This window comes from Castor canadensis, chromosome 17 (genome assembly GCF_047511655.1).
Source record: "Castor canadensis chromosome 17, mCasCan1.hap1v2, whole genome shotgun sequence".
Classification (NCBI taxonomy): Eukaryota; Metazoa; Chordata; class Mammalia; order Rodentia; family Castoridae; genus Castor; species Castor canadensis.
This window is the reverse complement of record NC_133402.1, coordinates 20,189,114-20,212,219: the sequence shown is the minus strand read 5'-3', so window position 1 is coordinate 20,212,219 and position 23,106 is coordinate 20,189,114. Positions and strand designations below refer to the sequence as shown.

At 43.2% G+C, this 23,106-nt stretch overlaps 1 protein-coding gene across 7 annotated transcripts in view; it reads right to left on the bottom strand.

The window, feature by feature from the left end:
* The window catches only part of Arhgap17 (Rho GTPase activating protein 17), a 93,195-nt gene that overhangs the window by 45,011 nt on the left and 25,078 nt on the right, over nucleotides 1-23,106 (bottom strand). For all 7 annotated transcript variants that reach the window (XR_012443213.1, XM_074059740.1, XM_074059738.1 and 4 more), the window contains exons 2-3: nucleotides 5,743-5,782; nucleotides 1,924-2,028 (exon numbers count right to left, since the gene is read on the bottom strand). Coding sequence is in view for 6 of the 7 variants with exons in the window: in XM_074059740.1 (XP_073915841.1) it covers nucleotides 1,924-2,028; nucleotides 5,743-5,782 (145 nt within the window). In the remaining variant the exon portion in view is untranslated. The remainder of the gene's footprint in view (nucleotides 1-1,923; nucleotides 2,029-5,742; nucleotides 5,783-23,106) is intronic.

Genomic DNA, 23,106 nt, shown 5'->3' with positions numbered 1-23,106 from the left:
GCACTACCGAACACTTAGCATCTTGGTTCTCACTCTCCAAATGCCCATGGTGTCTCCTAGTTCTTATGGCAACCCAAAGAACCCAGTGCATAGGCTCTGGTTCCTGTTAAGAATCATTGAGCTAAGATTTTTGACTTTTTAAAGGCGGGAGGATGACAGGATTGATTTGTACTTTAGGCATTGAAGTGGAAGACAGGTGGAAGACAGACTGGAAGGGAGAGACACCAGAGGTAGAAAATGTAGTACAGGTAAGAGTTCATCAGGTTCTGCATTAAGGCAAAGGGGGTGCAGATGGAGTGGGGGTGAGGAATTTAAGACATTCGCAGAGAGAATAGCAGGGCTTGTTAATCAGGCAGCTATGGGCAGTGGGGAAAGCTATGGAAAGGTAAAGGATAAAATAAAAGGAAGTATAAGAGAACCCCATGCTTCTCTATTTGAATAGTAGTATGAACGGAATTCAAGAGTGTCAACACAAAAGGAAGAACTGGCTGTGAGTGCTAAAATAGACTTCTAGGGTCACAACTTTTTGCTTGGTGAAAATGGCTAAGAAGTCACTGGCATAAGATATCAGATATAAGCCATGAAAACAGAGAAGATGGTCCAGAGAATATGACTCAGAAAATAAGGAGAAGCAGCACAGACTCTTGGGAAACAATAGTATGAGTGAGCAAGTAGAAGCCAGGGCAAGAGAACAAGGAAGAACAGCAGGTCAGAGTCAGTGGATTGGGGCTGGTTCTGGGTGGCGGAGCAGCAGTATGCATTCCTGCAACCGCATGCAAATGCAAAAGTGCACTCTTGATTTGCACAACTGTGGATTCCTAACTATTGTGCAATGGAGGGATAACCCTGTGGTCAAGGTGCCCTATGAACATCTGTAAGAAATACAAAAGAAGGATGACATATATATCTGCATACCAGTTCTTCCTTTTGAGGAGTCTGGTGACACGCAAATCCTAGCTTTCCAGTGTGCTGCTGAAACTGTCACTTTCATGTGGCCCAGGCTCATGCTAGCAGCTTATACAAGCAAGGGCAGAACTGCCAGATGAATGAAAGTGGCTGTGTTCCATTGGTGGCACCTGGGAACTTGAATGCTCTGAACAAACCCATTGTGCATTACAAATTGGATGGCCCTGCCAGAGTCCATCTTTCCTCTCTCCAATGGTATCTTAGGTTTCTTTTTTTAGGGATATACTCCAGTCTCAATAAAGCCTGTGAGCTGCAGGGTGGGCCCCAACCCAGGCTGTAAGGCTGGGCCCCACCAGTGTATCCCATCTTCTCACCCATCACCGTGGAACTAGACTGGAATATGAATATTCCTGAATGGGGAATGTACTGGACACAGATCAATGTGCCAAGGGCTTGAGGGGGGAAAAAAAAGTTCCTCACTCACTAAGAAATCTGCTCTGTCCTGGTGGACACATACAGGAAGCAAGAAGCCCATGGAAGTTGCCAGCAGCCAACTTATAACCATTAGGGCATCTGTCTAGGGATGAAGCAGACACAGAACAAAACAGAGGGGAGAGGAGGAAAGAATCTGGTTATAACACTGAAATGCCAGACCAAGGCTTACCAGATCCACTCCAATGTCTGGACTCTTCAGCTAAGGAGCCAATAAAGTAATTTTCCGGAAATCAATGTAAGATAGGCTACAGGTTTGTGCCAAAGGATTCCTAACTGACATGTTCATTCCCTTATCGGTGACAAATGGCTCCCGGAGGCACCTGGAGCAGAATCCTGGCAAACAGAGCTTTCAGCCCAGTGATGACTAAGGCAGGAAAGTGTTGTGGTCAGGAGGTATAAACATAAACGGTACCAATCCAAAGGCCAATCTGCTGATGCTGCTTATGAAAATCAACCACGGAAGGGGTGCAAAGCCTCAGAAAGACACAGAAAAGGTGGGCCCAGGTCGCATCTGATACTCACATGTCTCCTCTCAGCATCGGTGCCATGTTGGCCCTGGAAGCATGCCATCAGACGCTTGTGGGAATGGTGGCACATTGACCGTACTGTGTCCAGGCGCCGTTCAATCTGACAAAGTAGACACACAGAGCCATTTGCAGGGCTTAAGAATAAACTCAGCCTCTTCTATGAGTAACATTTACAAGGAGAGAGGAAAAGTCCTCTGCAGTCTAATGCTTTAGCTCTTGGGTATAAACTGAACTGGCTCCCATTCATCTACATCAGAGATTCTCATGACTGACACTGTGCATTACACAATCCTGGGCTGTCCTATGTACTGTGATGTGCTCAGCATCCCCTCTGGCTTCTGCACATCAGATGCCAGCAGCTCCCCACTCTCCGAGTCATGACAACCAAAAATGACTGCAGACATTGTTCAACACATCCAGTGGGCAAAGTCAGCCCTGGCTGGGAGCCACTGATCTTCCTTATGCAGAGGGCTTTAGATCCCTTCAAGGTGGAATCTGTGCAGGGGAAGGGGACCATCTTCACTGAACCTTTCCATCAGCCAGAGTGGTGGCCATCAGTCTGCCCACTAGAGCACCAAGAAAGCAGAAATGTCTTGAACAGTTCTGGCCCAGACCCACTGTTGATGGGAAAAAGTCACAAGCTCTCTCCAGCACATGACAGTACATCAGACTGAGGAACAGAATCAATGTCCAAAACTGAAACTCAAGATAGATGCTTAAAAATTATTCCTTAACAAGGTTGGGGGGTAGGGCATGTTTTTGTTTTTCCTAAGCATCAGAAGCAGAATGGACAGCCAGCAGTAAGCAACACTGGCTTCGGGACCCAGTGAGTAGCTTCCCAAAATACTATTGCTGGGCTATGGCTGTTTATGGCAAAGAGAGCTGCTTGTTACAGGAAGGAATGCCAAAAATGTGTATTCTGATGACTCATGAAGAATGAGAGCAAGCCCTTGGGATGTTTTCTATTTTAAAGAAAAACTAACAAATTCAAAGCAGAATACATTTTGACCCCCAAATATTTTTACTGCATGAGTTGTTTTGTGTCTCTTTTTTAAAGGACCCACAACACCAGCTGCTTTTCTTCAGATCCAAGCCTAGTCACCAGTACTCTGACCTGACAGGCAAGTTTATATCTAGGGGCAGATGCCCCATCACCTCCCCCATCAACAGTGACCAGATTTCAAACCAGCAGAAAACCAGTACATACTCTTCATTTGCCACAAGAGCAAAACAAACAAACAAAATTCCTTAATTTAATTTTCTACTGTCACAGAATCAGAAACTGTTGACTTACTATTTGTGAGCAAAGAGGACAAGTGTCTACTGAGTCTCCTATTCCAGGTACTAGAAAAACAACAGTAAATAAATTCCAGTTCCTGCCCTCCTGGGATTCCCAGTCTTCTGGGGCAACTCCACATGACTAAATGAAAGTCAGCCCTCAAAAGGCTCTAAGACAGGCCCAAGAAAGAGGTGGGAGAAAAAAGAGCAAATTAAGGGAGTTTCACCTCAGAAACAGGCCAGCAACGCACATCTCTGTGGCTTGTAGTGCTCATGAAAGTACCACCAAAATCACCACTCTAGCTTCATTATCTTCACTTCCCAGGGTTAGCTCATTAAATCCTCTAAACAACAGCCTGACATGGAGACTGCTGACACACTCACTGGAGAGGAGTGGACACTGAGGCACCAGGCGGGTTAGATAAATCACAAAAGCCTCAGAGCTGGTCAGACACAGACTGAGGTTCACACTCAGGCAGCCGGATACCAGAGTCAGCACTGGTACCATGACTACCTTTATAAAGTTAATAACAGCACGAAAGACATGGGGAAACAAAATGTGCAGCAGTCCTGGAGATGGGAGAGAGGACCTGTGTTATTAAGTCAGGAGCTTCCAGGAATTGGTAAAGCTCTTGAACTCCATGAATGTTTGAATAGAGGAACAATACAAAATACAGGGACTTGGTGATCTACAGCTCCAGCACAGGGCACGAGGAGGCACACACAAGCATGAAAACCTAGTTTGGTTAAACAGAATCTCTGAAAGTCTAAAAATGAATTTAAAACATAGACTATAAACTAAGAAATACTAAGAATATGATTCCTTAAAAATCTTAAAAAAAACCAAACTTCTACTCTTTAATTTTAAAAAAGCTTATAGTCCTGAAAGACTACAAAAAAACAAAAACAAAAACAAAGAAAACAAGAAATGCTCTTACAAGTCAATATTTCAGTGAGCACAGGCTTACTATGCACAAGTCCTGGGTTCAAGGTCCTGCAGGAGGTGGGGGGAACCAATGGGAGGTGAAAGAAGGTGGGGAAAGGGTGTGAGAGGGTGAACACGGTGCAAAATACAGTGTACACATGTATGTAAATGAGAAAATGAGACCTACTGAAACTATTCCAGAAATGGGGAGGGGAGAATGGTGGAGGGGATGAATTGACGTATGATATATTTGATATATTATAAAAACTTTTGTAAATAGTACAATGTGCCCTACCTAGCACAACAATAAAAATAAATGGAAAAAAAAAAAAAAGAAAAGAAAAGAAGCCCCACCCAAATTGGCCCTCTCTATCAGTGGGTTTTGCAACCATGGATTTAACCAACTGTGTATCAACATTTTTCAAGGAGAAAAAAAAAAACCCACAAACCCTTGTATTGAATATGTGCACTTTTTTTTTCTTGTCATTACTCCTAAACAATACAGTAGAACAACTATTTATGTGGCACTTACATCATATCAAGCCTTATAAGTCATCTAGAGATGACTGAAAGCACACAGGAGGATGTGCATAGGTTACATGCAAACACCAGGCCATTTTACATAAGGAACAAGCATCCACAAATTGTGGTATCCATGGGAGACCTGGAAACCAATCCACCCATGGATACCAAGGAATGACTGGATTCCCACCTGCAGATGGCTGATTCCTCGCTCAGAAGGGTATTTAGGCCTGGTGTGGTGGAAGCAGCATTTTTCTAAATTATGCCAGTTCCTTTTCTACAATCACCTGAGGGCACACCTCCAGTGTACAGAGACTCAGCTGAGTAGACCTGCTACATAGGTGAGAAGGCTTAACAAGTCTTCATGCAGGAGGCTTGCCATCCCCTAAGAATTTAGGTGGGGGTGTGAGCAGAAGGGGCAAACTGAAGCATATAAAGTATCCAGTGTCTTCCAAGAGAAACTCCCAGCCCCAAAGTTAGGGAAACTTGTTGACAGATGGAGTGGAGTAGCAGCAAAGAGAAGGAAGAAGGTCTGGGCCTCAGGGTGGTTCTGTCAGACCTGGGTCCTGTCATCAAAAGCCTGAGCCCCTCAAGACTCACCAGCCCAAGCTGTGAAACAATAGCATGAAAGGGGAGCAAGAGGTTAAGGCTGCAGCCAACAGGGCCTCAGTTTCAGCTGGTGGGCCTTTCTCACCAAGGGCATCTTCTGGGCAGCAGATTACAGACTTAGCCTACCCAGGACCCGTGACCAGGTCACAGTGCCAGGGCCCAACCAGGCCCTGCTCCTCCCCAACACCTGGCACTGGAAAGCAGGACAGAAGGACAGCCCCATCTGAACTTCATTAACACAACACCAGGGTTTCATATCCCCTTCCTATCACCAAGCCACTCCACTGCTTCCCTTTCCAGCTCGAAACCATTTGTCTTCTTCCAGCTTAAAAAAAAAAAGAAAAGAAAAAAAAAAAAAAACCCACAATCTCTAATTCTCACATAGGCAAGCGCTCTGCCATTGAGCTATACCCTCAGCACTGGATTTTTTTTTTTAATTTGATCATTTAAACAGATCATTTTAAGACTTTATTTTGTTACCTGCAAGAGATCTTCACTGAGGACTTCTGTTTTCTCAGCTCTGTGGGAAAAAAATTTATAATTCAGAATTAAAAATCCAGAAATGAAAAGCAGCTCATAAAAATTAAGTTATTAGCCTGGATTTTAAACAAAACAGGCAGAAATGAATGATAAGGGGGGAAATTCACCAATGTTTACACCAGAGGACAACTTAATCAAAACCAAAGAGTAACAAAAATGTGCAGAGAACAGCAATTCAACACAAGCACACATGGCCCAGGACAGTGGTTCCTGATCAGCACAGGTGCACAGTCAGAGTCAGGGCTGATTTAAACCCCATTTCCCAGGGCTCACCATGGAGGATCTTGTTCTAATTCAGTGTCTAGAGTGAGATCCTATTCCCCTCCCTGCTCAGAATCCCCTTGCAGGAGGCCCATAGACCATGCTTTGGGAAAGGACTTCTCTCTAAAAGCTTAACCTTCAGTTCTTAAAATCATCACTTGCATGTTTCACTATCTTATTGAAACAAGTTTACCACAAATCTAGAAACATTATGCAAATGCACAAGTCTAGACAATCACATGCAATTGTAACAATTGAGTATTCCTTCCTTCAACTTCAAAAAGAAACAAAGTATTTCACAACTTTCCCTTTGCTGTGTTAACAACTACTACTACCCTCACCAACCTTTCCAAAAATCCAAGATGGTACCCAGCCATCAGAAGAGGGAGGGAGGGGGGAGAAAGGACCCAAACATTGTATGCACATATGAATAAAATAAATAAAAAAATAAAAAAGAGGGAGGGACACTCTAAGCTGCTGGAGTCTCAGTTGCCAGAACACAATTTTTGAAGAAGACCACTATAGTCCGGATATGTAATGTCCCCCAAAGACCCATGTTTTGTTTTTTCAGTACTGGATCTTAAACTTAGGGGCTACACCTTGAGCCACTTCTCCATCCCTTTTTTGTGAAGGGTTTTTTTCAGTATAGGGTCTCGAGGAACTATTTGCCCGGGCTAGCTTCGAACCACAGTCCTCCTGATCTCTGCCTCCTGAGTAGCTAGGATTACAGATGTGAGCCACCAGCACCTGGCCAAGATCCATGCTTTAAAGGCTTTGACATTATCAGAAGGTAGTAGAATCTTTAGGAGGTACATCCTAGTTGGAGAAAGTTAGGTCATTGGGGGTGTGCCCTGAAGAGGATTTGGGGACCCTGGCCACTTACTGTCTGTCTCTTTGCTTCTTGACTATTATGAGGTAAACAGGTGTTCTATGCTATGTGCTCTCACCATGATCTACGGTGCTGCCACAGGCCCAAGCAACCATAGACTGAAATTTCTGGAACCTTGAGCCAAGATAAATCTTTCCTTCTTATAAGTTGATTTTCTTAGCTATTTTGTCACAGTAATGGAAAGCTAACACAAAGACTTCTCTGCAGTTCAAAAAGGCTGCCTCACTGCCATACATAATACTGAGAATTACTAGAGTATAAATTCCATTTTGGACTTCCAGCTCATTCAATGATTTGAGCCAAGTCTTTTAGCATATCTACCACATTCTTATGAAAAAGAATAAGGAAATTTTTAAAGAGAAGGTCTGAATAGCTAGGAGAGTTGAGGAAAGGCCAAAATTAACTAGAAAGTCTTTTTTATAAGATATATGGCAGAATTCAAGATGACATAACCTTGGCCATGAACCACCACAAAAGGAAAACCGGTTTGGCCCAAAAGTAAATGGGAGCCCTAGAGTGACCTCAAAACACAATAGTTCAGGCAGCAGCAGTTGTGGGCACTATAGGCAGGTGTGGGAGAAGTACCTCAGTGCCCCTCCAAGCGTCCACTTAGGGCAGTGGCATGCCAGATGAGCTGGGCACTGCCACCGAGAATTCCAGTGCCAGGTGTCACAGCACTGTCCTGAGTAACCTGGAGATGCTTAGAGGAGTTGCTCACTCACTACATTCTGTGGACACTGGAACTCTGCTCTGACTCAAATACCTCCTCAGGTTAGAGGATCAGAACCTGGAGACAAAGTCAAAGCCCAGCTCCCACAAGCAAACAGCTCTTAACTCTATGAACAAGTTCCGCTAGAGCAAGCCAAAATATGCCATCCTAGCCTATGCTAGGATGCTTTGGTAACAAGCATTGCCGAAGCACCAAACCCCAGTAGTCACACCAGTTAGGGATGTGGAGGAGGGCTCAGCTGACTAAGAGGTCAAGCAAGCAGCCTCAGAAAGAAGCCTGACAGTCAGACTGGCAGAACATACCTGGAGACCACCACATTGACCCTCTCACCAACAGCCTCACACTCTCCTCTAGCAAAATATCAAAAGTTGGGTAACTTTTGCTTTTTGTTCTCTAGCCAGGACCCAAAAATTTATACAGAATCCCACATACCTCTCTGACAGATCCCACTTCTACTCAGAAATCTTCTTCCTATAAATATGAGTACACACAAAAAAATCCCAAGGCCTATAAATATTTTCACAAGTTCAAAAGAAAAGCGTTAACCTGGCCACCAGAGCAAATATGTCCTCTTACAAAACAAACTGTTCTTTAAAAAATTAACAATCAGAGGAAAACCTGCTCTGCAATCTTACTGTGTACTACTAGCATATGTGGGAGAGTTAGAAATAGCTCAGTGCTATGTTAGAGCTGGCTGAGGAGAACCAAATGTGGCCTCACACTGGAACTTGAAATCAAAATATAAGATGTATGAGTCAGTGTCTATTGCCTGGCACGTATGGTTCCTGGGTTCAACCCCTAGCACAGCATGGCTTTTTGGGGTTTTCTTGGAGAGCTAGGTTTTAGATACTTTTGAATAATATGAACACAGTGCTACAACAGTCACAAAGAAAATAAGGCAAATGTAAACACAAAGAAAGCATTAACTTCAAGAAAAAAAATGCCATCAGGAAGATGGTCATAGTACACTACTATGCTCAGCTACAAATACTTTTTATTACCCCTAATAACAAAAATATTACATAGTAATATAACAAAACATGATAACAGAACTTTATCAAAAGAAGGGTAGGTAAGAACAGAGGAAGGTTATACAAGGGCCCTATATTCTCCTTCATCATAACAGAAAGGCAACAGACAAAACTAAGTTTGATGACCTAAAGACAGCAGTTTACACATATTATTTATAAATATGGATATGAGTAAATGTCAGAAAAAACAGCTGAAATTTTATGCTACTTGTTTCTAGGGTTGGAGGATCTTTGAAAGAGTAGGGAGAAAACATACTATGTTTTGTGCTAAGACTTACACTACTGTTTAAACTACTTTTTCAACTATGTGTATACATAGCTCCACATTTGTGAATTTGTGTATGTGGGGTGGGTACTGGGGTTTAAACTTGGGGCCTACACCTTGAGGCACTCCATTAGCCCTCTTTAAATGCTGGGTTTTTTTCAAGATCGGGTCTTGTGAACTATTTGCCCAGGCTGGCTTCGAACCACAATCCTCTTAAATAGCTAGGATTACAGGTGTGAGCCACCAGCGCCCAACTGTTACTTACATTTTTAAACAGAAGTACTTCTAACTGAAAGCAGTGGGTGCCACTGCCAATCTCTGCAAAAGCACAACAATATCCAAAATATAAAGAAAATTGGCATTTTTATTGTAGTTTTTTAAAATTAACTAGATCTTTTGCTTTAAATTTTAGAGGTACTTTACCTGACAAGGTGTTGGAGGCAGAAAATCATATTTAACACATTAAATGGAAATGTTAACATACTGCTTACTGTATTTGCCTTTGTGGACACTCAACATTGCATTCCTAAAATTCATTTTAGAAAAAGACCCAGTATCTTTCTAACCAGACTTTTGGGCTCACTGAAATTATTTTAAATGACTTCTAATCAGGAAAGGTCACTTTTTAATGGTAAGTCATGACTGCAGAACCTAACATACAAATTGGGGGCTCTCTCACACAGCGATCCCTCTGCTGACCTGTGCTCCCTCCTACCCCCTGCTGCCTCCCTTAGGTTGCTTTCTTAACTTATTAGTGCAAGGTGTGTGTGGGTAACATATTGAGCTCATCCAGGCACCCAAAGGGTAGGAAAAACAGTGGACAAAGTGCCCCAATAATAAAGATGATGCTTGCTAAATCAGATTGAGTAAGTCAGACATTTACTGCATAGACCTGAACTTTAAGCTTCGTCAGAGCCTTCTCTGTGTCCAATGTTCCGTGCTTGAAAACATGCTCGAGTGTTTCCTGTCTGTAACTGGAAAACAATACGGATCAGGAAGGAACTTCCCACCCGCCATGTTACTCTGGGCTTGTTTTTTCCTATGCAAGCCACTCTGCAATGTCACTAGTCATTCAAGAGAGGCTTACAACAGGCAAAACTTCACTTACTTTTTGTAATGATGGATGGATGATGGAGCAGAAGAAATAGGACTTCTTGTAATTCCCAAAGCCTCAAAGCAGCAATGCTGTGTGAGCCTCTCTATGCCCAGCTTTCTTTCTCTTGACTATGGGCACTCTTGGCCAGCCCTCCCACTGTGGCCAACAGAAAGTTTCATATGGCCCACTTACCAAGTAAGGAGGAAACAGAAATATCCCCAAGCTGAAGTGTTCACCTTACCAAAAAGGATGAAAATGCTCAGATCGGGATGCAGCGTCAAAGGAAAATTTCCAATTGGCCTGACACTTCCATCTCTAATCACATATTGACTTCTAGCAGCTCTACCATCACTATACCCAAATGCCAAATGCCACTGTTGTGAACTGCCTTGCTATGTCCCAGGATACTGACTACTACACACACCTTCAAAGAACAGCCATTAAGGGAGCCAGGGACTTCCAAGTAATGGACAGGAACACCAAGTTCGCACCATCACCACAGGCTGTGATCTCCCAAATAATGAGCACTCCTAACTTCCTCCTGGCGGGATGGCGAGCTCCAGATTCAGATCCTCGTCACCCCTCCCCCAGCACTTGGCTTAGCACCTACGCCACACAACAGGGGCTGAATAACTACATAGTGAGTGAATGCATAGAAGATAGTTGTCACATGGTAAGAAAGACTGGAAAAATGAACTGTTACCTCACAAGAGGTAGTAAGAAAAAATTCAATAAAACTAGGAGAAAGGAAGCCATAGGTATAAACATTTGCCTTCCACAGTAAAACCCACAATGAGTGAAACTGAAATGTGATACTGCCTTTCAAAGTTAATCTTTTTAAAAATTGAAGAAAAACACAAAAAGTAAAAACTACCTACATTACTAGATAGCTGGTAGCAGTGGGAGGAGGGAGGATATAAGGAAAGGGTGTAGGAGGGTGAATGTGGTGAACATATTATGTACTCATGTATGAAAATGGAAAAATGAGACCTGCTGAAACTATTCCAGGAATAGGAGAGAGGGGATAAAGGAGAATGATGGAGGGGGCGAATTTGACTATGATATAGTGTAAGAACTTTCCTAATTGTCACAATGTACCCCCACTACAACAATAATAAAAAAAAAATGTAAAAAAAAAAAGAGGGGGGGAGAACGTGTGGAATGAATGCTAGTTCTCCACATCTCTAATTCCATGTCCCAGAGGGAATTACTGCCATCAATTTGTGTATCCTTCCCAAAGTTTTTCTGAATTTAAACTAGTCATGCTCAACTGCAGAGGCCACTGCCCCTGCCCCTGGGGACAATGACAATGTCTGGAGACTTTTTGGGTTGTCACATGGGAGGTAGCTAGTGGTATGTGGTGAGCAGAGACAAGTGTGCTACTAAGTATCCTAAATGCACCACTTTCCCCTAATTAATATAAAGAATTACCCCACCTCATATTAGTTTTCCATTGCTGTTTTGAAAATGACCACAAGTTTAGTGGCTTCAATGGTACAAACTTGTTATCTTACAGTTCTGGGGATCAGAAGTTCAAGTAAGTCTCACTAAGCTAAAATCAAAGTGTCAGCACGCTGAATTCCCTTCTGGGCCCTGGAGAGGAGAACCCACTTCCTTCCTTTTCCAGCTTCTAGAAGCCGCCTGCATTCTTTGGCCATGTTCCTGTATCATTACAGCCAGCCAGCAGTATGCTATGCTGTTCTTTAGTCACAGCTCCTGGGAGGGACCTCTGAGTGACCTCTCTTTCACTTTCAAGCCCTTTGTGATTACATTGGATCCACCAGGTAATCCAGGATAATTGCCCTTTCTGCTGATTAGCAACTCGAATTCCACCCTAACCTTAGTTCCCCTCTGGCACGTAACCTAACACGTCACAGGGACCAGAGATTAGGACATGGATGAGGGGGAGCATCATTCTGCCTGCCACAAATCCTGGATGTCAACAGTGCAAGGCTGAGAAACCCTGACTTCAAGGACACATTTACACACATACGGATACATGCATACATCACACACAGGTGCAGACAGATGCACACGAGGGTGTCTTTACAGGTCAGAATGTAGATCCCCAGCCCAGCTCAACCTCACTGGTCAGGGCCACACAGGAATTCAAGACAGAGTTAGGTCATCACCATTGAAATGCACTAATCTTAACTGTAAAATCAAGGCTGAGTCATCCAAGTCCTGTTCAAATGGTAGGCTGAAGACAGGTCCAGAGTGTCAAGCTTCCATATCAGACAGTTCTAAGGCTGCAGGGGTCCCTCTAGAGACCTAATGATAGCCCAGGACAGTGTAGCTATACTTGCTGAGTGCAAGCTATGCCACAGGCACAGGCACCTGCGTGGAGTCTCTAACGTCAATTCTCATACCAACTCTATGAAAAAGGAGCTATCACCCCATTTTACAGATAAGGAAAGTGAGGCTCTAGGAAGTAACTTGACTAGGGCCACGCTAATAGCAAAGAGACTCCAGACTCAAAACCAAGTGCCTCACTCTCAAGTCCTGGACTCATAGTCTATTTATCCCAGGGCTCAGCAAACTACACCTGCAGGGCCATGTGTCTATGTGTTATCTATGGCTACTTTCAGGCTACCATGGCAGAGCTGAGTTAATGTAACAGTGAGCTCAGAGTATTCACTACTGGGCTAGTTACAAAAAATTTACTGACCCCAAATCTCCACCAGTGACTCTCAAAGAAAGTGACAGAAGCCTCTCCAGCTGGCTTTTTAGAATCACTTTGAGGACTGGTATATGGAACTGGTCTGAAGTGTATTTTCTCTTCCTCAATGCTCGCTCTCTGCATCATATTCAAGAAGCAGCCAAAATAAATAGGGGGTGGCTGCCCCTGATAACATAGTCACAATGTGGAGGCACAGCCCAGGGAGAGACACTGATTACTGATCTTGGTATCCTTTGCTTTTTTTTTTCATTCTAATTGGCATATCAAAGTGAATGTGTAAGTAAGAAAACCAGCAGAAATGTGATATCCTGTGTGATTCGTTAACCCCAGGCCAGCACTCTGACCTCAGGGCAGCGGAGCCTCTAAGGCTGAAATATTACACTTGCTGTTTTCTTTCTGGTCTCTACTCATAAACATATATCAGGACAAGATCTAAATAAAATTCTCTACAGAAAGGCTCAGCAAACTTTTTCTGGAAAGACCAAGGAATAAAGAGGCTTGCAAGACCATACCATACTGCTGGGCTGCAAAGGCCCAGCTTTGTCAATGTAGCACAAAGACAGTCATAGATAATATACCACACATCCCCATGAATGAGTCTGTCTAGTTGTGCTCCAATCAAACCCACGGACTCACCGGGCATCAGTGGCTCACGTCTGAAGCCCTAGCTACTTGGGAGTCTCACATCAGGAGATTCATGGTTGGAGGCCAGCCTGGGCAAATAGCTTGTGAGATTCCATTTCTAAAATAACCAGAGTAAAAAATGGAGATGTGGCTCAAAACATAGAGTGCTGCTTTGTGAGCATGAAGACCTGAGTTCAAACTCCAGTCCCATCAAAAAATAAACAAACAAAAAAAGGTTCTACAATGCAAATTGCACCTAATTTTCATGTGTCATGAAATATAACTGCTCTTTTCATTTTTTCCAACCATTTAAAAACAAACCTCACTGCTGGAGTGGCTCAAGCAGTAGCCTGCCTAGCAAGTGTTAGGCTCTGAGTTCAAGGCCCAGAACCACCAAATAAATAAAAATAAACTTGCTTTAAAAAAAAAAAACCTCAAATCCCATTCTGAGCCCATGGCAGCCAGATGTGGCCCACAGGCCAAAGTGTGCTGACCCCTGCCCTCTGTACAAGTTAAGTACATTTTCCCAAGAAATTTCAATCCTTCTTAATCACTTCCAAAATCCAAATTCTTCTTAACTGTGAAGAAGGAGGCATGAATCAAGTGGTAGAGTGCCTACACAGCAAGCACAAGGCTCTGAGTTCAAACATCAGTTCTTTGAAAGAAAAAAAAAAAGAAAGAAACTATGAAGGGGGATTTCTGCCCTTTCCCAACTGGCACTTCAGCAGTGGAGAGATGTGATGCTGGCTTTTCAAAACTTCACCCAATCGCTCCTTTCCAACCTTTCTGCCTGAGACTTCAGAGGAGGAGCCTGTTCGCAGATCTAGCACCCAGGTGCTCTCTGCCCCAGGATGGCAAACTTGTGGCTGGAGCACCAATACTGATACCAAACATCAATGGCTCCCACTGCCCTGAGATCAGAATGCTGGCCTGGAGTTGACAAATCACACAGGAGATCACATTTCTCACTTACACTTTCATTATGATATGCCAATTAAAATGAAAAAAAGAAAAGGGAATTAAGAAAATATTTAATAAACTGTTTTTAATTTTTTTTTTTATGTGGTACTGGGTTTGAACTCAGGATCTACACCTTGAGCCAATCCACCAGCCCTACTTTTGTGATAGGTTGTTTTCAAGACAGGGTCTTGAGAATTATTTGCCTGGACTGGCATCGAACCCTGATCCTCCTGATCTCTGCCTCTTGAGTACCTAGGATTACAGGCATGAGCCACTGGTGCCTGGCTGTTTTTTAAATATCTATCTGCATCTTTGAAGAATAAGACAAACCATGATTCATTAAGGAATCTGAACACTGTACACAGGTCAACATTACTGCAAAGTAATCTGTATTCATGGTGAAATTACAGTGACCAGACCCACAACTAAGGAATGTACATCAGTCCCCTGGAAATCCAATTTTGTGCAACACTGTTATCTTCTGTTGCAAATTGTTTCCAAAAATCCACTTGAGCCTTTGCTGCTGAGTTTGGGTGCAATCATCTCATTTCACACTGAGCTGGATGACTGCTGAGTGAGCTCTTACTGCTTCATTTCACCAGCTCAACTGTCTTAAATTTCTGGGAAAGAATCTGAAATCTACTTAATTAGATTTTAAAAATAAAGGACGCTCTGACACTTTATACATAAAACAATTTGTTACACATTCCACAAAGTAATTCAGAAAGTCTTGAAAGAGTTTACAGAACTCTAAATGGATGGTGTTAGAAAGAATCTGTTCCCATGCCTAACACATAGAAGAGAAAGGATACTTCTCAGGGGGAAAGTAATCAAATAGAAAACATGTTAGCAAAGGCACAAGGAGTTTATGCTAGTGGTTTACACACTGAATTATTTCCCCCAAATGATAGGATATATATATATTTACAGCTTTTTAAAGATAGGGTAATAATATTTTTTACTTCAAAAGACAATAACAAAACCCTTGTCAATCTTCATAATATTCTCTGAATCCCAATCAATGTTTAAGATGAACAGTTAAAATTTAAAAGAAGCTGAATGGAGTTTTATCATTTTCCTATACACATAAGCTTATTCACATAGCTTTTTGTTTAGTCAGTTGGCTTTTTCCCATCTGGCACATGAAATGGAAGCTATTTGCTAGCCCTGCTCCAACCACGTGGTCTAAGTCTCAAAGCCCCACCAACAATTCCTGCACATGGCAAAATCCAAGCAAACTTTCCTCAATGTTCCCTCAAAGGACTCCGACAGGCCTCATTTCCCCAGCCCACTCCAGTCATCTATGGTACCTGTATGAACCTGGAGACGCTGGCTTTGAGATGTGAATTTTTATTTAAGCAGTCAAAATTAGGTGAGAAATATTTCTGGAAGTTATTGCAATGCAGACAGGCATACAGTGCTATGACCTATGGGAAGAAGTTACAGGAAGTAACAGAGTCCAGTTTAAGGCAACAAAACAGATAGGAGGAGCTGAAAAGGCACACACAAAAAACTACAGCAAAAGTGCTAATGGAAGGCTTGGGGGTGTGGCTCAGTGGTAGAGCAAGACAAGGCCACAAAAGCCAAGTGCTCAGCTCTCCATGCCTGACTTAGTGCTGCGGTCGCTGGCCAGGGAGACACTCCAACCTGAAGATAGATTCACACATCTCGTCTTTGAGAACAGAATTCCCACAGGAAGCCAAGCTGGTGATAAATGATCCTTAAGGGGTTCTAGACTGCTCACAAGGAAACTATTTAGCTGCAGCTTATCAAGTCAGCCCTGGTAGGGGCCTATTGTTCGTTCTGAGCCATTCTGAATCTAGAGAACAGTAATGAAAACTAATCTAGGATGAAGCAGTGGCTCTCATGGCTACTCGTCACAACCTGACAGGCACTTTGACAATAATGAAGATGGCTGCATTTGTACAGAGAAGGTGATAGTTTGGAGGCACAGAGTGGATGGGTAGTCAGCTGGGGTGGGATGGAAATGGGTTTAACTGTAAAGGGGCACAAGGAATCTTATTTGGGGTGATTAAAAATGTTCTCAACTTGGACCGTGGAGCACTTCAAAGTCATGTGCTTCAGAACCAGACTTCCATCAATGATGACCACGTAAGGTTATAATGGAGCTAAGACTTCCTGTCACCTACTGACATCGTATGTGGTTGTGCAACGCATTTCTCACATATTTGTGGTGATGCTGGTGTAAACACACCTCCTGTGCTGCCCGCCACATAAAAGTTTAGCACACACAATTAAGCAAAGTACATAACTCTTCACAGTGGTAATAAACAACTGTTACTGCTTTATGTACTCACTATACTTTTAATTGTTATTTTAGAACATACTTCTACTACAGCAGCCTCACACATCACCTGTTCACTGGGTCTCTGGAGGGCATCATTTTGTCTTGTGCCTGATTCAGCCTTCATTGTTGTGCACAGTGGCCTTCGGAGCAACAGACCGTACCCATTTACACACAACATACAGCTCAGGTGTGGCATAGGCCACACCATCTGGGTTATGTAAGTACATTTCATGATGTCCACGTAAAGATGGAACCACCTACAATGCATTTGTCAGCTTGTCCCTGTCTTTAAGCAATGTATGACTCAATAAAGTTGTTAAAAAATAATGGCTGGCAGAGTGGCTCAAGTGTAGAACGCCTGCCTTACAAGTGTGAAATCTTGAGTTCAAACCCAGTATCACCAAAATAAAATAAATAATAATACCAATGCTTGGACCCCAACTCAGAACAAACGGGGGACTAGGATCTGTCATCTGGGGTAGGCCCTCCCCTGCCCCCCCCCCCTTTTTTTTTTTTTAGAAAGAAACCTCCCCAGGCAATTCACAAACACAGCTGACTCTGAGACCACTGTGGTAGGAAAGCAGCCAGTACTGGAGATGGCAGTCACCTGAGGGACAGAGCAGACAAGTCCAGCAACTGGCAGAGGCACAGCAGTGAAAGCCATAGCACACTAGGCAATATGTTGCTCTTCTCAGGTCAGTGGGGCCTGGAAGTTGGCCCCAGTGCAGGAGTCATGGCTGCACCTGCTCTCTTGCCACTGGCCTTCGCAGCAGAATGACTGAGTGGTAAGAAACTGGTGGATGCCTGACTATAAGTTTCATGTCAGGGCAAAGGAGAAGGACACAGGACACAACAGGAGCTACTAGCCAGGGTTCTGGAGCCTGGAAGACCTGCCTCTGAAGCCCAGGGGCATGACTTAGTGAACTACAACAATGAGGGGCATTTGCTCCACTGTAAAATGAGAGAAATCCTAACTATAAAGTACAAATAACACCACTGCCACAGTAGTTGTTTAGAAACATCATCTTATTTATTATTTACCTTATTTATTGTGATCTCTGGCACCTAGTGAGGGCTCATGGGATATAAGTTGCCCTGAGCAACAAGAAATGATAACATCCTGCAGATAAATCCCAGGTCTCATCTAAGAATGACCTTTCCCAAGTGATCAAGCTGTTGTAACTCTAGAGGAAGTTACTGATGGGCGCAGACCACACAAAAACAAAAAGCTGTGTCCGCCATACAGCAAGTGCAGGCAGCCTGCTCAAGTCAAACAATGAGTGTGATGAACAATGAGTGTGATGGAGGCCACCAAAGAGAATCACAGATACACAATAAACAGAAAATGAGAGAAAATGTGTGATGCGGTAGCAAACCTCCCATCAAGGGATCACGACTTAAGCTGCTGAGCATCCTGTGCTGGTGAGGGAGCCCTAAAAGCCTGCCTCAGCAGTTCCCAGTTCACACAGGGCCAGTGCCAGGCTCTGACTATACAACACACATCCCAGGACAAACTTGCTGCAAGGTATTTAGCGGTCTTAGCTCTTCATTCATTCACCCCATATATACGGTGTTCTCACTAAATGTCAACAACTGGGAGTGAAAAAAGAGAGAAGTGAGTCAGACTCCCCACACACACACACCTTGAGAAACTCCTGGGAAAGACAGAAATGTAAACAATCAACCTGTTCATGACATGGGATACAGGCAGACTTGACCAAGACAAGCTTCCCGCAGTGACAGACAGGACAGAGGTAGGGGACCATTTTAGGCCTCTGCAGCTATGGGGCAGAGAAAAGGACACAAGACCCAGAGCCTTCCGTACCTGATCCTGGCCATGGATGCACAGCAGCTGTTCTAACAGAACTAGTACAGCCCAGTCATGGACTGTCAACTACCAACTTGAAAATGCTTCAGAAAGCAGGAGGAAAATTGATACAAAGTCAAAACACTAATCAAACCCAGACTGTAATGTACTTCATCAAGAGACCTTACCACTTAACACCAGATTCCCTGTACTAACATTAAAAAGGGTTTTAGGGCTGGAGATGTAGCTCAGTAGTAAAATACTTGCCTAGTAATCCACAGCACCACACACACAAAAAAATACCCTTGTAGAGCAATTTCTGTTTTCCCTATTTCTGGGTGTGGAAACTAAGGCAGACACCCATTAATGAATGACATAATTTAACAAGTCTTTGAAAGAAAGAGAGTAATTTTAGCATCATGAACTAACATTAGGTTTCTCTTAAATTTTCAGGCTAGATTCTGCCCCTAGCTTCACCACAAAAAAGCCATATGATCTAAAAATAAGTCCCTTCACCTTCCTGCCCCTCACTTCTCACACAACTTTTAAGAGACTACAACTTAACAGCAGAAGAGAGGACATTCTACAATAGTCAAAGCTGGTTTGCAAATGTAGGACTGTGCCTATATACAACCAATGTTGCATATTTTAAAACAGCATATATAGTACTGAGAATTTGGGTACCTGGGGCCCCTCTAGATTTCTACAATGAATACACATCATAGATGCATCCCAGAAAGTTCCATGATTACATAAAATGAAAGGAAAAGCTATTCAACCTGGAAAATCAGGGTGAGGCAGCTTTTGAGGGATGAAGGGCAGATTCTGGGTGGGGAACACCATAAATCTTTACTTGCCCTTCTCTAAAAGTCAAAGAAAAGAGTGCTTGGTGGAAAGAACACTGGACAACTGAAAACAGCAACTCCCTTTTAAAAATGAGACTTTTTCTCCGAAGGATACACAGAATAGTTCATGGTACACTGAGTGGAGCTCTATGTGCAGCACTGAATTCCACTCCAGCTGCTGTCATGCAGACTTTGCCACCAACCCTCTCATGCTTTACTCACTGAACAAATATTTGTTTGGTTCTCTTCCATAAGCCATCATAAGCAAGAGATATGGCCCCTGCCCTGACAGGGCCCCAGGGCTATTGAGGAAAATCATGCTTATCCTCCAGTGCAAGGAACACTCCAAAGGCGGAAGATCAGGGTCCCCTGCGATTGTCCACATCATCACAGCTAGCATCTACTGAGCGCACATCCTGGGCTTGGCACTCTTCCAGGTGCTCCATGCACAGGAAGCAATTCCATTAAACTCCACAGCAACACCAGGAGGTGAGTAGTAGTATTCACATGGTGCAGGTGAGAGGTTACATGGCCTGCCCAAGGTTTCTCAGGTAGGCTCTGATCTGGACAGTACTACCACAGAGGCCCTGTGCTCACCTGTCCAACACATGCTTTACACCTTTTAACCCATTTCACCCTCAAGATAACCATGAAATTGATGCTATTATCATGCCCACTTTGGAGATTACAGAGAAGGTAATGAACTTACAGAAGGTCACAATGATGTCAGGAGGGACCCTATAACACAGAACTAGGACAGTAGACAGGTTTTCTGAAACTGGGGCTGGCTTCTGAGGCTTAACAAATGAGCTGATAGTACAAGAGCATACAAGGACAGGGAGGAGTGAGTGAGAGAGCACAAGAGGAACAGACACCATCACTTAAGCTCAGGTGCATGGGGCCTGAAGTCTAAGGAGAAGGTAGGAAAATGGGAGAAACCTACTGGTACTCTGGGCTAGACTGCTGAGACCAACCGCCGGGGGAGGGGCAGAGCTGAGAGACAGCTGTTCCTCTAAGGCCAACTTAGGCAAAGGAATGCAGATCCTGCTGAAGGGCAATGGGGAAACATAGGGACTTTGAGCCCGAGCATGAGTATCAGCAATGGTCCTTCTACTTTGCAGAAGGGAAAAAGAGCTGAGAAAAGGTCTCTGCAGGCAGGCATCCACAGCCTGCTAAATTCAATCCCAGGGCAAGGCAAGAGAAATGGGATAAACAAGATATGCCCACAGGAAAATGCCAGCCCCTTGTGTGGTAAACTGAGGACATCCATAGCAACAGCAAAGCCCAGATTCATACCATTCTCACTTTCCACACACAGCTGACATCTGATCACAAATTAGCACATGAAGAAAACAAAATACAAGGTGTTATTAAGACGGTCTATAGCCAATGGAACTAGGCCCACAGAAATAGCCAAAGTACTCGTGTTGTCTTGCAGGGACTTTAAAAACAATTAGGATAAATGCATGAAAGGATTTAGTAGGAGAGGTAGACAAAATGCATGACCAGGTGAGGGTTTGGGAAATTAAAGGAATTATCCCAATGAAAACACAAGGAGCACAACAATGGAGTCAACTGGAATGAAGTGTCCACAATCTATGGAGCAGTATCAAGCAGTGTATCACACCATAACTAGTCCTACCGGGAAAGGGAGAGAACATGGGGCAGAAGAAATATTTGTAGTCAACTTTATACGTAAGAATTTTCTAAGATTGATGAAAGATACTAACCCATAAATCCAAGACATTCAGAGAACCTCAAGCTGAACATATATGAAAAAAAAAACACAAGTAAAAATATTAAAGCTGAACTACTGAAAAAGATAGGAGTCAATTTATCTCTTTGCATGGCACTAGGCAAATGCTCTAATACTTGAGCCATGTGCCAGGCCCTTTTGGCTTTATTTATCTTTCAGACAGGGTTTCGGGATTTTTGGTCGAGTGCTGGTCTTGGGCTAAAATCCTCCTACCTACACCTTGTGTAGCTAGCATCACAAACATGCACCACCACACCTAGCTTATTTGTTGAAATGAAGTCTCACTAACTTTTGCCTGAGCTGACCTCAAACCATAATCCTCCCTATCTCTGCCTCTTAAGTAGCTGACATTAGAGGCATGAGCCACTGTGCCTGATAGGAGTAAATCTTAAAAGTGGGGGGGGGGTTACTTGATATATAACAATCAACAATAAGAATGACAGTCAACTTGTCATCAGAAACACTAGACCAAATGGCACTGGACACCTTTAAAGTGCTGAAAAGAACAAACTGTCAACCTACAATTCTACAAATAAAAACATTCCTTAAAAATAAAGGCAAAATAAAGACTTTTAGAGAGAAAAAGGCTAATTAAGAATTGGTCTCCTGAAGGCCTGACTATACTCTTGTGGTGGAGAGGGAAAGGGAGAGGAACAGAAGTCAGACACACAGATGACATTTATGCTGAACCAGGTTGAGTGAAGAACCCTCTTCCCCCAGGCCAACAAAAATTAGCCATAGTCTCCTGCAGTCGTGCTCCAAGGAAAACTGAGGCTGCATCTGACACCCTGAGCCAGAGGACCAGACAGGAAGACAAGCAAGTGGAACATGAGGTACCTGTCATTCTAACCATGGACATGTCTGCCCCAGGCTGAGTGTCATTCTTGACATCACAACTTCAAGATGACTTTAGGCAGGCAGATTGAATAGGGAAGATTTTTATCTACTTTCTAGGAAAGTATCAGGACAGCAATGGCTTTAAAAACTGCCAATTTTCAACTATCAAGACTTCAACTTCTATGGTCCTCCAGGTCTTGAGACATAAAGAAAAAGTTTGGGCTGCAAGTCTGCTACACTTTGTAGAATGTATTGCTTCTCAAACTTGGCACTGTCAGCATTATGGTCTAGATAATTTCTTCCTGGGAGGGGCTGACCTGAGCACTGTGGACTATTTAACAGTATCCTGGCCTCTACCCATGTGGAACTGAGTGACAATGTGTTCTATTCATTTCTTCCCCCACAGCAGTGACAACAAAAAATGCCTGCAGACATTATCAAAAGTTCCAGGGGAAGGGGGGGACAGAATTGCCCCCAGTTAAGAACCATATGGTCAATAGAAAGAATCTTTAGGGTTGCTAAAAAGGAAGGGCCTCTGGACACCAGCAGGAAAATGGTAGCCATCTGTATGAGGACCAATAGAACTTACATTAATAGGACAGAAGCTTTGGAGAAAAGGAAGGGGGCTCTTCTGACTTTGAAGTGACCTGGTAAATAACTGTTCTTTGTTTCCTTAGTGCTATTCCTGATTGTGTAAATTAGGGAGTCCTAAATCCCAAAACATGAAAGAACACAGACACTTGCTTGAGGTCATTTCCACTCACAGTCTCTTCAGTTCCCTGAGATTTTTTTCTGAATGGGTAACAGCACAATCGTTTTTATTTTTCAAGATCTCTGCATTTTGTTCTTAGTTGCCTGCTTTTCTTTAAAAGCTGGATGTAATAGTTTTCATGGAGTTTTTCTAGTATCCTCCTGTCCTGACTCGGACAATGAACAAATAAAACCATCCTTGTCCACTGACCTACTTCTTAATAGGCACACATGGGACTTTTCCTAAATGGCTTTCAGTACCTTTTTGAAGAAAATTTTTAAGACTGTTTAAAAACGTCTTTTATAACATTTAATGGATTTTGATGGAGAAGAAATAAACACATGTTCAGTCAACCATCTTAAACTAAAACATATCCCATAACACCTTAAGTTCCTCCTCTCATTGGAGGATTTTCTCACCATCCAAAATTTCAGGAACCTACCAGTGGCGACGGCACACCAGTC